General features: G+C 48.4%; 1 protein-coding gene across 3 annotated transcripts in view; it reads right to left on the bottom strand.

The window, feature by feature from the left end:
* The window catches only part of RASGRP1 (RAS guanyl releasing protein 1), a gene marked incomplete at both ends in the record, with an annotated part of 75,972 nt that overhangs the window by 35,984 nt on the left and 26,860 nt on the right, over window positions 1-13,128 (bottom strand). For 2 of the 3 annotated variants that reach the window (XM_079701103.1, XM_079701104.1), the window contains one exon: window positions 1,753-1,865. In XM_079701103.1, the coding sequence (XP_079557229.1) occupies window positions 1,753-1,865 (113 nt within the window). Of the gene's footprint in view, window positions 1-1,744; window positions 1,866-13,128 lie in introns of all 3 variants that reach the window. The other variant, XM_079701102.1, reaches the window with a different exon arrangement.

Below are 13,128 nucleotides of genomic sequence, written 5' to 3'. Positions count from 1 at the left end.
CGTTAAAAAAAAAAAAAAAGGTTTGGGTTAGAGAAATATGGACTTGAAAGACCTCAGAGGAATGGTGGTGGAAATCCTGGTGGGAAATCACCCAGGGGAAGTGCAGTGAGAAGAAACCAGGATGTTATCCCCATCTCGAGGGGGTACGCAAAGAAGAGGCTGGATGGAGAGGTGGAGGAGGGCAGCCCAGGAGGAGGGAGAGACGGGAAGGTGCAGTTCCCGGGGCCCTGGAGGGAGTCTGGAGAGGCAGGGGGTGTCAACAAGGCCTCTACACGGACATCGCTGTAAACAAGGGTGGAAACAAAAGCCACCAGGCTTGGCACCTAGGAGGGCACTGGTGACATCAGAGGAAAGTCTGAGTACAGGGGTGGAGGCCACAGTCAGGTTAAGGACCGAGTGGGAGTCGAGCGATGGGAGAGAGTGAGTGCGGACTATTTTAAGAAGTCTGTGCATCACATTTCTAACCCTATCGATGGAATGGAGGGGAGGCAGGGCTGAGAGTTCATTTTTAGGTTGAGGAGACTTGAATGGGTTTTAGGCTGAGGGGCAGGTGCCCCCGAAGAGGCAGGGTTTAAAAGGACAGGAGAGAGGGGAGATAACCCACAGAGAAAGATTCTGTGAGAGTGGGAGCGGGGGCGGGGAGGAAGAGGGCTCTGGTTCCACCGTGGGGGCAGGTACCCGGCGGGGCACCAAGACGGGCACCCCAGGTACAGCTCAGTCCTTAGAGCAACAAGATTTTTTCGGCGAGGAGTATTTAATCACCGACATTGTTTAGAATTGCTGGTACGTGGAGTTAGTAAAAAGTAGACCAACTCTGAGTCTGTCTGACTATGGTTTTAAAATTCTCTGCAGACCAGACATCCAATTACTACCTGCACCTCTCATCAGGTGGACCCCTCCCAAGGTTGCACCCTTGGAATGCCACTGAAAACACCTCCTCTGAGATGAGAGGTAAAGGTTTCTGAGTCACTTTAGAGAAGAGATTCAGTCTTTACGGCTTTTATGTTTTTTTCTGTGTGCCATGAGATGAAAAGGGATGGCTGAGGAGAGTGGTAAAGGATTAGAACAGCTACAAAGCATGACTCAGTGCCAGGGACCTGGGCTTCGAGGTGCTAAACAGTCGCAGCCCACCTACAGCCCACAGCGTCATCAGTCATCAGGGAGAGGGAGAAGGCAGCCGTTTTCTCCACCCAACTCCATTCACACCCCCAAAAGAAGGTTAGAATCCAGCAGGGTTTGCTTGGCACGTAGCCAGTGCCTCTGCGTGAAGCAAAAAGGCACCAGCAGACTCTCCAGATGCTCTGGCACCAGGAAGCTCTCTTCAGAACCTGGGGAAGGCTGAAGAATTGGACAGGAAAGCCAGAATGCAGTTTATCACTTGAGTCATGCTTGCACCCTTGCCATTTTGTACGGGATGAATATGAATTTTGATTAATCTACAGGAAAAGTATTTTTCACTAGCAAGAACTAACAAAGAAGACGGTGCTTGCATGTTGATTTCTTTGGCCTCTTCCCAGAGCAATCAGCATCAATAACATTGCCTCGCCCAACAGAAGATACACATACATACATATGCGTACATACATGTGTACACACACACATGCACACAGACACGCACACCAGTCCCTGAAAGGACGTATGAACCCATTAACCACTCAGGGTTATGCCAAACCAACCAAAGTGAAAGCATCCTTCAAATTTCAAGATACTGCTGAATGAATCCCATTTGGGGACCACCAGGCACTGTGCTAAAGGATATAGAGTGATAATTTTTTGGAGCAGTTCAGCAGAGGAAATGAGAATTCGGTGCATGGTCAGCATGACTTGCAACAGTTGGTTACTTCGACACAGGTTTCCGTCTGCATCTGAAAACATAAAGAGCAGCTTCTGAGTGAGGCCCCAGAGAGGAATCAGTTACCTGGTGGGACACCTGCCAGCCCCCCATCACTCCCGGTGGAAGATCAGAGTGCGGGCTCTGCAGGCCCAGCGCCCCACCCCCACTGACTCTGGCACCACACATCCATCCCTCCGTTCTTTGCTTCTCTTTCTTTGCTTCTCTTTATCCTCCGGCTGCAACCTTCCCACCCCCAAGTGTCCATTTTGAGGCTCATTAACCACGCTGCCGGAAAGGTGGTAGAATCGTGGGGAAAGGATAACATTTGCACCGGTACATGTGAGTCTCTGTTGAAAGCAGAAGCAGATCCAGGCTTTGTGATGCCTGAAAGGCATATAACGGGGGAAGGAGGAAGTCCTTTCTGGGGTCAGAGGGAAAAAAGTTATAGTCTTAACAGATGACAGTTAAAATACCTTATTCTTGCAAGTTTTACAAAAACATATAACCATATGAATTCATTTCTAGGGCTGCCCCATGGCCTTGGAAGGGGGCTCATGCAAACGAGGGGCCCTGAAATGTAAGCTTCCCTAGTTTTAACAGGCAATGCACTCTGGATGGCAATAAAGGAGGAAGACTATGGGCAAACATGACTTTTGGAGATTATGGGTGGGTTACAAGTACCCATGATGATTTGTATCAAAGATCATGGTTAGCTCCTTACTTGGGTTTTCCAAATCCTGCTGGTACCACATAACAAGATGCATTCCATACAATGGCATTGGGTGCAAAGATTCCCCCTGGAGTGGTTTTCAAAATCTTTTAACATTTACGGCATGAAGTGTTAGGGGCTGTGTTGGTTATTCACTGCAGATCTAGTCTTTGTCCTTCACCATGGACTGCATCACCAGGCTCCTTGCTAGCCAGCTTCCAGTTGGGTTCAGCCATTGGGATGCATTGGCAAGAGATGGGAGGAGAGAGAAGTAGGTATTTCTTTCTCCTTCCCTCTCTGCTTGGCACTACTTCCCTGTAGCTACAGGTCTCCTCAATGAGTGACCACGCTGCTTGGTCCCTCTTTGAGGGCTCTAGCTCTCACTGGGCTCTAATACTATATACTAATCTCCTTTGACCCTTTGTTCCTGAGGGTGGTAATGACTTCTGGCTGTTGATAGTCTCTGGGTGCAGCATCTCTTTTTTTTTTTGCGGTACGTGGGCCTCTCACTGTTGTGGCCTCTCCCGTTGCGGAGCACAGGCTCCGGATGCGCAGGCTCAGCGGCCATGGCTCACGGGCCCAGCCGCTCCGCGGCATGTGGGATCCTCCCGGACCGGGGCACGAACCCACGTCCCCTGCATCGGCAGGCGTACTCTCAACCACTGTGCCACCAGGGAAGCCCTGGGTGCAGTATCTCTTAATTCCACTCTCATCTCTGTAAGTAGTCCCCCATCATTAAAGTGTCTTCATTTAAACAAACCATGTGAATTCTGTTTCCTACTGGGAACTTGAATGATTCAGGGGAAAATAACAAATGAAATAATATACATGAATTCTTTTATCATTTGCTAGCTCTTTAAAGCACATTATACAAAAGGGGTTATCATTTTCATTCCTTCCAAGTATACCAAATGGTAAATGAAGGACATAGTGCATTTGGGCTCAGGATTCAGAAGTTCTGGCTCACTCGCAAATAATGACTTAAAGTCATAGTTCATTGAGAAAGTATAAGCAAACGTGACAAGATCACTCACCTTCCCACCGCCAAATCCACCAATTTACCCGCATTCTATTACTCTTACTGCCTGCCTTCCTCTATTACCATGGAAGGCACTTCACAGGTCAATGCTTCCACTGAGCTCTGGGTCTCCTTTTTCTCAAGGACACTGACACTGTCTTTGTCCAAGTTCTCTCCTCCAGTATCAACTTTCCTCTTTCTCTCTCCTGGTTTACTTCCACTGGCATTTAAGCACACCCCAAAATCTCCTATTCAAAATGAAACGAAATAAAACAAAACCTGAAACTCTAGGCACCTCTCCATTCTGTTCCCCTTTTCAGCAAAACCTCAGTCATCAATTTCTCATCTCCCATTCCCTTTCATCCATACCATTTTTGACTCCTACCTCTCTTATTCCACAAAATCTTTTATTTTCAAGGTCTCCAATCTTTTATTTTCAAGGTCCACATTGCCAAATCCAAGGGTTCATGCCTCTGTCCTCATCTTACTTTATGACTTGAGTTGCATTCAACCTAACCCAGCCCAAGCTGACAACTCTCTCCTCCTTCCTGGAGCACTTTCTTCGCTTGGCTTCCACAACATCACACTCTCTCAGCTTCCCTCTCCAGCTCTTGTTCTGTCTCCTCTTCCTTTGCTGAGCTTTTAAGTGTTACTGTGCTCTGTGGCTTAGTCCTCCCACTTCTTTTTTTTCTAACAATTTTTAAAGTCTAAAACTTTTTAAGTTTTAAATTAAAAAATTTAATTTCTTTCTTCTAGGTAGGGGAATTCATCTAGTCCTTTGGCGAAAATACCACCAATATGCTCACGACTGCCCAACAGACATCTTCAGCCCTGAGTACTGAATTCGTATGTCCCACATCCTACTTGGCGAATCCACGTAGATGTGTAATTTCTGACTTAACTCATCCAAACAAAATTCATGACCTCTCCGTCCCCTAATTCACTTCTCCTCCATTTTTCCTCATCTCAGGAAATGGTACCACCAGCCACCCTCTCAGTTACCCAAACAAAAAACCTAGGGGTCATCCTTCATTTCTCACTTTTCCTCGCATCCAATACATTAGCAAGTCTTGATTCTACTTTCAAAATATGCCTCAAACCTCTCCCTGTTTCCCCATCCTTGCCATCATGCTAGTTGTAGCCATTACCACGATGACCTAATTGACCTCCCTGTTTTCACTCTTATCCACTTACCCACAAACTGCTCTTCACACAGCAGCCAGGAGTGAGCTCCTAAAACCCATAAATCAGGTCATGTGCTTAATACGCTTCAATGGGTTCCATTATACTTGTAATAAAACATGGACTCCTTGCTACAGCCAACAGAGCTCTACATGTTCTGGCCCGTTAGTCTCCCACTTCATTTCATACCATATTACTCCTCTCTATACCACTGTTTATACCTCGAACCCTCCAAGCTTATTGCTACTTTGCATTTGTTATTTTCGTCAGTGTGGCCTTTCTTCCCTTGGCCCATTCATGTCATTTATGTCTCAGTTTCAGCATCACATCCTCAGAAAGGTCTTCCTTAAACTACTTAAGGTAGCCATGATCCTTCCTGAGTTTCTTCACAACACTTACCAGTGATCTGAAGTTATCTTTTTTTATTTGATTTTTATTTTCTGAGTCTCTGCTAGAATATAAGCTTCATGAGACCTGACCTTGTCTGTTTTTTCCACAACCATATCTCCAGGGTCTAGAACAGTGCTGATACATGACAGTTACTCATTAAACACTTCTTGAGTAAATGAGTGAACTACACCAATTAGGAGACCCCTTAACTTTTCATGTATCTTTGGATATTGAGTTTGCTTTTTTCATTAGCTATTTCATTAATGATATATAATATACACACATTTTCTTTTTGGCCGCAGTTTATAAAAGAAACAAAGTTACAATTTGATACATCATTTTTAAGAAGTATTCATCTAGCCTGTTATAGTTTTATAAATCTTTCATTACTTATTCTAAGCTTACACTCTGGTGAGGTGGGGTTAGTGCTGCTATCTGTTTCCTGGCCCACATAATTTCTGTAATATTTATCTCCTGCCACAAAAATTCTGCAGAACAGAACATCCCAAAGTTCAGTGACTGAAAACAGTCATCTTTTTTTTTTCCTCAAGAGTCTTAAGTTGGCTAGGGGTTGGCTGATATAGGTTGGGCTTTGCTAGGGCTCCTATCCTACATGCCCCCCCCCAACTTCCCTGGACCAGTGGGCTAGCCAGTGTATGCTCTTCTCATGGTGATGGCAGGGTGCTGTAGGGCAACTGGAAATATCCAAGGCCTCTTAGGCCTAGGCTTAGAACTGGCACGCTGTCACGTCTGCTTTATTCTGTTGGCCAAAGAAAGTCACTGCTGAATCTCAAGTCAAAGGGCAGGAGCCTCACAGTCATATGGAAAAGATCACTGACACAGAGGAGGTAAAGTTGGGCGAGGGGGCAATACCGCAATCGAATCCACCACAATTATACGGATGTGAGGTTTCAAGTCAGCATCCGGCAACATAGGTTTTATAATGCACCTGTCCTCACAGAATTACATAGTAGTGCTCCTATTCCCGTACGTTATGGTACAAAGCAGGAGAAACTGAAATGTATTTGTAGGGTATGCATTAGAATGTTCCTGGAGTTATGGACACAGTCGCAGACTTATCCAGTATGAATAGAATCTAAGACGTGCTATCTCAGTTGTTCTTTGTGGCCGGCTAGCATCCTTCCATGGATGCTCATATATTAGGGAAAGGGGCTTAGCAGTATCCTGGGTGAGATGGAAACCAAGTCACATATAGAAAGATTCAAGGACCCAAATAGGTTTACCATGGAGAAGACTCAGTAGAGATATTAAAATTATCTTCAAATATTTGTAATGTTCACTGTGGGAGAATGTTTAGACTTGTTCTGTGGGGCCACAAATGGCAGAACCAGAGAGGATGAATAGAAAAAGTTATGGGAAAGAGAACTGGGCACAACACGTGGCATAAAATTCTAACCATTAAGCCTGCCCAACAACGGAAGCATTTGCATCACAGACCTCTGTATTCAAGAGGAGGCTGGGGAGGGACACTTAATTCAATTATTGTAATTGGCATTGCACCTATTATTTACTGAAGTCCTACTCAATACCAGGGGCTATGCTCAGCACTTTGATGTTATTTCTAATTCTCACAACACCTCAGCAGTGGTGTATGCAGATTTCTGTGGTATTAATACTCCCACTGTGGCCGATTCCAAGCCACCAATATGAAGTCAGACGGTGGAGCTGGGAGGAGACGCTTGCAGTCAGCTCTCAGCACCACGGCTGCCGCTCTCATCCACGGACCCGGGGTCGGAAGGGCGGTGCCTGCTCAGCTTCCATCCCACCTGGCACCTCGTTCCCAGGTGCTCCCAGACCCACTTTCCTCCTCACCTCACTCCTGCTCTCATGCCCTCTGGGCCTTGCCTGGTGACTGCTGACCAGTTAACCCTGATGAGCACACTCCTCAGGGAGGAGGGGAGGACGCATGGGTGGATCCTCGCAGATGTATGCATAGCAACAGCCACTTCTTGGAGTACTTGGTGCTCTAACCCAAGGAAGAACATTTTTTTTTTTTTTTGCGGTACGCGGGCCTCTCACTGCTGTGGCCTCTCCCGTTGCGGAGCACAGGCTTCGGACGCGCAGGCTCGGCGGCCATGGCTCACGGGCCCAGCCGCTCCGCGGCACATGGGAACCTCCCGGACCGGGGCACGAACCCACGTCCCCTGCATCGGCAGGCGGACTCTCAACCACTGCGCCACCAGGGAAGCCCCAAGGAAGAACATTTTAACGTAGGGTGAGAATTCGGGAGAAGGGAAGCTCCCAGCCCTCATAAATCTAAGCCCCGCTCTGGTTCCCTCTGGGATAACCTGGTATATCATACCCAGACCCATGGCGGGGGGCCTGCCACGTGAGTGAGAAAATGGAGGTCTAGTTGGAGTATTTTCTGTTCCTTGGCACGGCACACTGTCCAGGAGCTCTGAATATCTTGGTTACAATTAGCTTTTAATTACTTATTTGCACTGGCTGGGGGACACCATGACCTGGACAACATGCAGTCTCAGTTTAACCGTGAGCTGCGATTTCAAACTTCTGCAACAGGCCTTTAAGCAGCGTCTTACCCAAGTGGGTTAGGGCTGGGCAGACTCACCTCTTCTCTCTGAGGGTGCTGACAGCCAAAGCCAGGGACACAGAGAATAGAAAAACCTGCTAATCGACCCCTACATAAAGGGGATTTGGTCTAATCAGGCTTCTCTCAACTCCTGTCCCAGAGAGGCTGACCTGGAGGCACTTAGTGAAGGAAAGGAACTGCATTTGCTCCCGTTGCGCTATTGGATTTATTCACCATCCTGCTGGGCCAGGGTGGTGGGGTGGGAGCTGGGGCAGGCATTCAAGTTGCCCGGCATCTAGATACACACAAGCGTGCACGTGCACAAAATGTGCGCGTGCACACACAGCTGTCCTTGAAGCCCCAGCAGCTGGAGAGCCACTGCTCTCCCTGGATGGGTACGCCTGGGAGCAAGACTTTGTTTTCACAGCACTGAGGCTCAACGGACAGAATCACCTGGGCTGAGCACCCAAGTCGTACAGCTCTGCTAGCAGCTGGCACCATGGGCACAATTTTAAAGAGGAGGACACCGAGGTGTGTGCGTTGGCCATGGTCTAGGGCTGGTGAGTGGAAGGTCCTGGACAGGACTGGCCCTCTGGCTCCCAGCCCAGGGCTCCTTCCTTGGCATCTACCTCTCCTCGGGGGATTGCTGGGAGGTGAGCGGGGTAAGGCCTAGGTATACTGGGAAGAGCTCTGACTTCCAGCCGTGCATGCTACAAGGCTCAACCTCTTATACCCGTATCTCTTTTTCTCCCCAAAAAGCCCTACACCCACATACCAACCCTGCCCTTCTCACTGCAGTCATGGTACAGACTAAAAATCTTCCTGGAGACCCGAACCCTTAAACCCACCACTTCTCATGACATCAACACAAAGGCTGTTACTGGCACCATTTAGCTAGGACGACTAGACCCCAGAGAGCCTGTGGCCACGTGGGTGAAAACACCAGTGCCCTGAGAGCTCACAGCCCCCTGAGTGGCCCACCTCCCCCTCTTCCTGCAACAGAAGCTCCACTCCCTCAGCCAAACCAGACGGCAATGGGGACGGTCCTCCCTGTGCACGGCTTTGCTTCTGAAGCATGAAGCTCTATGTAAAGGATGACCTAGATTTTTTGGATGAGCGACTGCAATCTATAAATGTCTAATCATGCACACGAATTGCCTAAAGTGAAAAAGAGCTTTCAGCTCTATTGCCTCTGCTGAGCAAGGCCGTGGCCTTCCTTGGGGACTGCAGCCTCCATCCGGACCTGTCACGTCTCAAGAATCAGAGGTCTGAGAAGTCGTGAGGGAAGCTGTCCTCTTCAGTTCTGCAAATTGGACACAGTCCCGAGTGTGGAGGTCAGGGGGCTGGGCCGGCACTAAAAGACAAGGGGCGGGAGGAGGCGTGACAGGTGTGGGGTAGGCCCGGTGATGGAGTCTGCGACCCGGTGATGGACTCTGCGACCCTGTGATGGACTCTGCGACCCGGTTATGGACTCTGGGACGAAGCCATGACCTCAAATTCTAAGAGCTGTTGTTGGAAGGCGGCACCAACTGAACACACTGGGCAGGTGGCCGCTTCTCCGGGGCCCATCTAAGTCCCTGGGAACAATCGAATTGTCCAGCTGGGTAGAGAAGCTGTGATTTGAGTCCTTGGTGAGCTGCTGTCAATGCAGCCTACTTGGCTCACACAGTGACCATCCCCTGCACAGCACCACAAGAATGTGCCCAGCGGGGGGCGGACAGGCAGCAGGGCCGCGGCTCAGCTTCCCGAGGACATAGAGAGCTGCCCGCAGGTGGCTGGAGGGAGGCCAGCGGACCCAAGACAAAGACACAACACAACAGGGAAGGGAATCTGGGGCAGCCCTCCCTCTGCTCTCTCCTTGCTTGCTGGAGCGCGTTCCTATCGCTTCAATCTTGTCTGTTAAATCCTGGGCCTTTTTTTGTGTATTTGTTGACAGGCTGGATAGGTATTAAGAAGCAGCTCAGGGAACTTTCCAAACATTGACCTAGTGAAATAACACAAGGCCTGTCTGAGACTTACTGGTTAGCCACGAACTCAGCCTTCTTCAGAAAGTTTTTCTCAATATTGATTTGATCCTAACAGACCTAGACGCCTAGATAATCTCGTTCCGGTGCACAATAGGGCTGAAGCAATTGGCGTACGTTGCCATAAAATGGCACTGCCCCCAACACTGTCTCACCACAAACTGTGCTTTCACCATACAAACTGTCCTTGGTTCATAATTCTCTGCAATGAACAGGCCTGGACAAAAAACATCATCACACCATCATGTATGGTAAAAGGACCAAGTAAAATCTTTTGTAATCAGACAGAAGTTATTCTGAAAGCCTCCTCGCCCCTTCTTTGGTTGTAGCTAGGATTAGATTACCTTTGATTAAATACAGAGAAACGCTTAGTAAACTGGGAAGCACTGTCACAGTGGTGAACTGTTCTTATTTCTCTTGCTGGATTTGGAACACTATTTTGCTCCTGCTAGGCTTTGGTTGTTCCAGAGTGGAACAATGGTTTTTCATGAAATACTTCATTATAACAACAACTCAAAGAGGGGCTGTCCACGCTGGTCTGTCACACTGCCCGTGCCAGTGAGACCAGATGTGGTTTCCTGCAAGCATGGTTCCAATCCACGGCAGAGTCAGTAGGGGCCTTCCAAACTTCTTTCCAGTTCTAGGTTCTAAGTGCAACCCGCCCCTTGGGCCCTCAAGACAGAAGGATTTCTTAGGGTTTACTGAGGTGCTAGAGAGAAATCTGCATGAGGACCCAGGATTGACTCTGAAAGAGAGAACTTCACAGGTGGGTGAGGAATCTCTTATTAACTGAAGGAAAGAAAAAACTGCCCTCTACTCAGGAGCCGAGAGCCAAATAAGAAGGGGCTTCAAAACGGCTCAAGTCATGAACTGGTGCTGTGTCACCATCTTACAGAAATAGCCAAAATGCAACTGAAACTCACAAAGTGGATACCAATCGGAAGATGGGAAGCACTATTTTGGTGTTCTGCCGGAGGAAACAGAGCATCTGACCGGAACAAGTGAACTACGTTCAAAGTCCAGCCTGACTTTCTCTCCCTCTCCCACTGGCGGTCTCTGTTGCTCTCCTGCTGTTAAACATACGTGGAGTGCAGTACCAGGCCCTGTTCCAAGAGGGTCTTCACATGTATTAACTCTACGAGGTAGGTGGTATTATCATGATAGATGAAGAAACCGAGGTTAAAAAGGGGGTAAGGCAGGGCTTCCCTGGTGGCGCAGTGGTTGGGGGTCCGCCTGCCGGTGCAGGGGACACAGGTTTGTGCCCCGGTCCGGGAGGATCTCACATGCCACGGAGCGGCTGGGCCCGTGAGCCATGGCCGCTGGGCCTGCGTGTCCGGAGCCTGTGCTCCGCAACGGGAGAGGCCACAGCAGTGAGAGGCCCGCGTACCGCAAAAAAAAAAAAAAAAAAAAAAAAAGGGTGGGGGCGGGTAAGGCAACGTGCCCAAGTTTAGCTAGTAAACGGCAGTCCTGGGATCTGAACCCAGGCTACCAAGCCCTGGGATAGCTCTGTCATTTCCAAGCCTCAATTTGCTCATTTGCAGAATAAAAGCTTGATAATATCTTGCCTCCATCCCTCGCAGCAGAGAGATAATCAGGAGATCAGTCAAGATAAGGAAAGCACTTTGATATCTTTTGGGGAGAACAAGGTCCTGCACTAAGTCCAAACCACTGTGATATGTGGTTGACTGGCGGGTCCCAAATATCCAGGCTGCCTGACAGTACAGTAGTCACGTAGCACAGGAAACCTCACGCCACTGCTGAAGTACTAACAACACGCATTTATTAGGGCCTTCTCTCCTCGCATGTTAGCTTATTTGAAACTCACACCAACTCTGCAGGATGGGTATTATTTTTATTATTTAACAGACGAATAAACGGAGTAAGGTGAGGTGAGCTGCTTAAAATCACATGCGTGGTGAGTGCCTGACCTGAGTCCAGGTCTTTCAACTCAAGCCCGGCCCTGTCCACTGTATCCCACTGCTGCTCATTCTGGGTTGAGAAGATTAAAGGCACATCCTTTCCATCTCAGCTTTGGGGGGTTTCTGGTGCCAGCCTACCTGGGAAGGTACTGAGCATCCCTGGTGCTTGGGTGGGCTAGGCTATTGTGGTGATAGTTGTATTTGTTTTTTCTGTTTTGTAGCGCAAGTGCCTGACCGTGGCTTTGATTGCTGAGGCATCCATTTCAAAGAGGCATCCTTCAAAGACGGCTATCTCTCAAATAAACACACTGCCAGCCACAAGACTAGATAAAGAGCCAGGCCACCTCCCCGCACTGAGGCTCTCTGGTTTTAGACATTGTGGTTGATTTCAATAACTGACCATTGGGCTACTTGTTTTTTCCTCTCCTCATACTTTATAAACTCCTGCCCTTATGTTTTAAATTCACCAATAAAGACAGCCCATCAAACATTAGACCCACCCTCGACCCCAATACATTCAGAACCCCTGGCCCGCGTGCCCTTTCTCTTTCTTTCTCTCCTCTCTCCCTCCCCCCACCCCAACCTTGCTGTGGGGCCCTAGGTATGCTGTGTAATTTCCAGGTCTTATAAGCAATAAACTTTTAGTTTTTCAAAGTTTCCTGATGGTTATTGCTGAAGAGTGTCTTGTAATCATAATAAGAACCATCTCCTTTTGAGACGGGCACAAAAGAGCCCTGCTACAGGCATTCTAATTTTCGCCACAGCTCTGCAGGGTAGACGCTGTTTCACACATGAAGAAACAGACTCAAGGGAGGTAAGATTACTCATCCTGACCACTCATTTGTAGTCCCACAGCTGGGAAGTGGCAGGAAGGGACTACAAATTATCGTGCTGGTTATTTTCTCACTCTGAGTCCAGGGCTGTAGTCTCTGGCAGCCCTGCACTGCCTTCTAAATGGGGATCCTCCGAGGATAAGGACAAGAGTTTGCTGACTTCTGTCAGTTTCCTGCAGTCTCCCGTCCCCTGCTGTGCACATTACAATGGGGCCATTTCTTTCACCCAAATCACAGGACAGCAGTCCCCCCTTATCCACGGGGGGGGGTACATTCCAACACCCCCAGTGGATGCCTGCAACCCAAGAGAGGACCGAACCCTATACTCTCTACACCATGTATGTGTTTTCCTATACCAACGAGTGGGTAGAGTCTACAGTGTGGATCTGCCGGACAAAGGGATGAGTCATGTCCTGGGCAGGATGAAGCAGGACCGTGTGAGATTTCATCATCATACTCGGAATGCCGTGCAATTAAAAAACTAAAAATAGAGTTACCATATGATCCTGCAATCCCACTACATATATCTAGAGAAAACTCTAATTCGAAAAGATACATGCACCTCATTGTCCATAGCAGCACTGTTTACGATAGCCAAGACATGGAAGCAACCTAGATGTCCACTGACAGATGAATGGATAAAGAGGGTGTGGTGTGTGTGTTTGTGT

Source organism: Hyperoodon ampullatus, assembly GCF_949752795.1.
Source record: "Hyperoodon ampullatus genome assembly, chromosome: 3".
In the NCBI taxonomy this organism is placed as follows: Eukaryota; Metazoa; Chordata; class Mammalia; order Artiodactyla; family Ziphiidae; genus Hyperoodon; species Hyperoodon ampullatus.
This window is presented reverse-complemented; position numbering and strand designations above follow the sequence as displayed.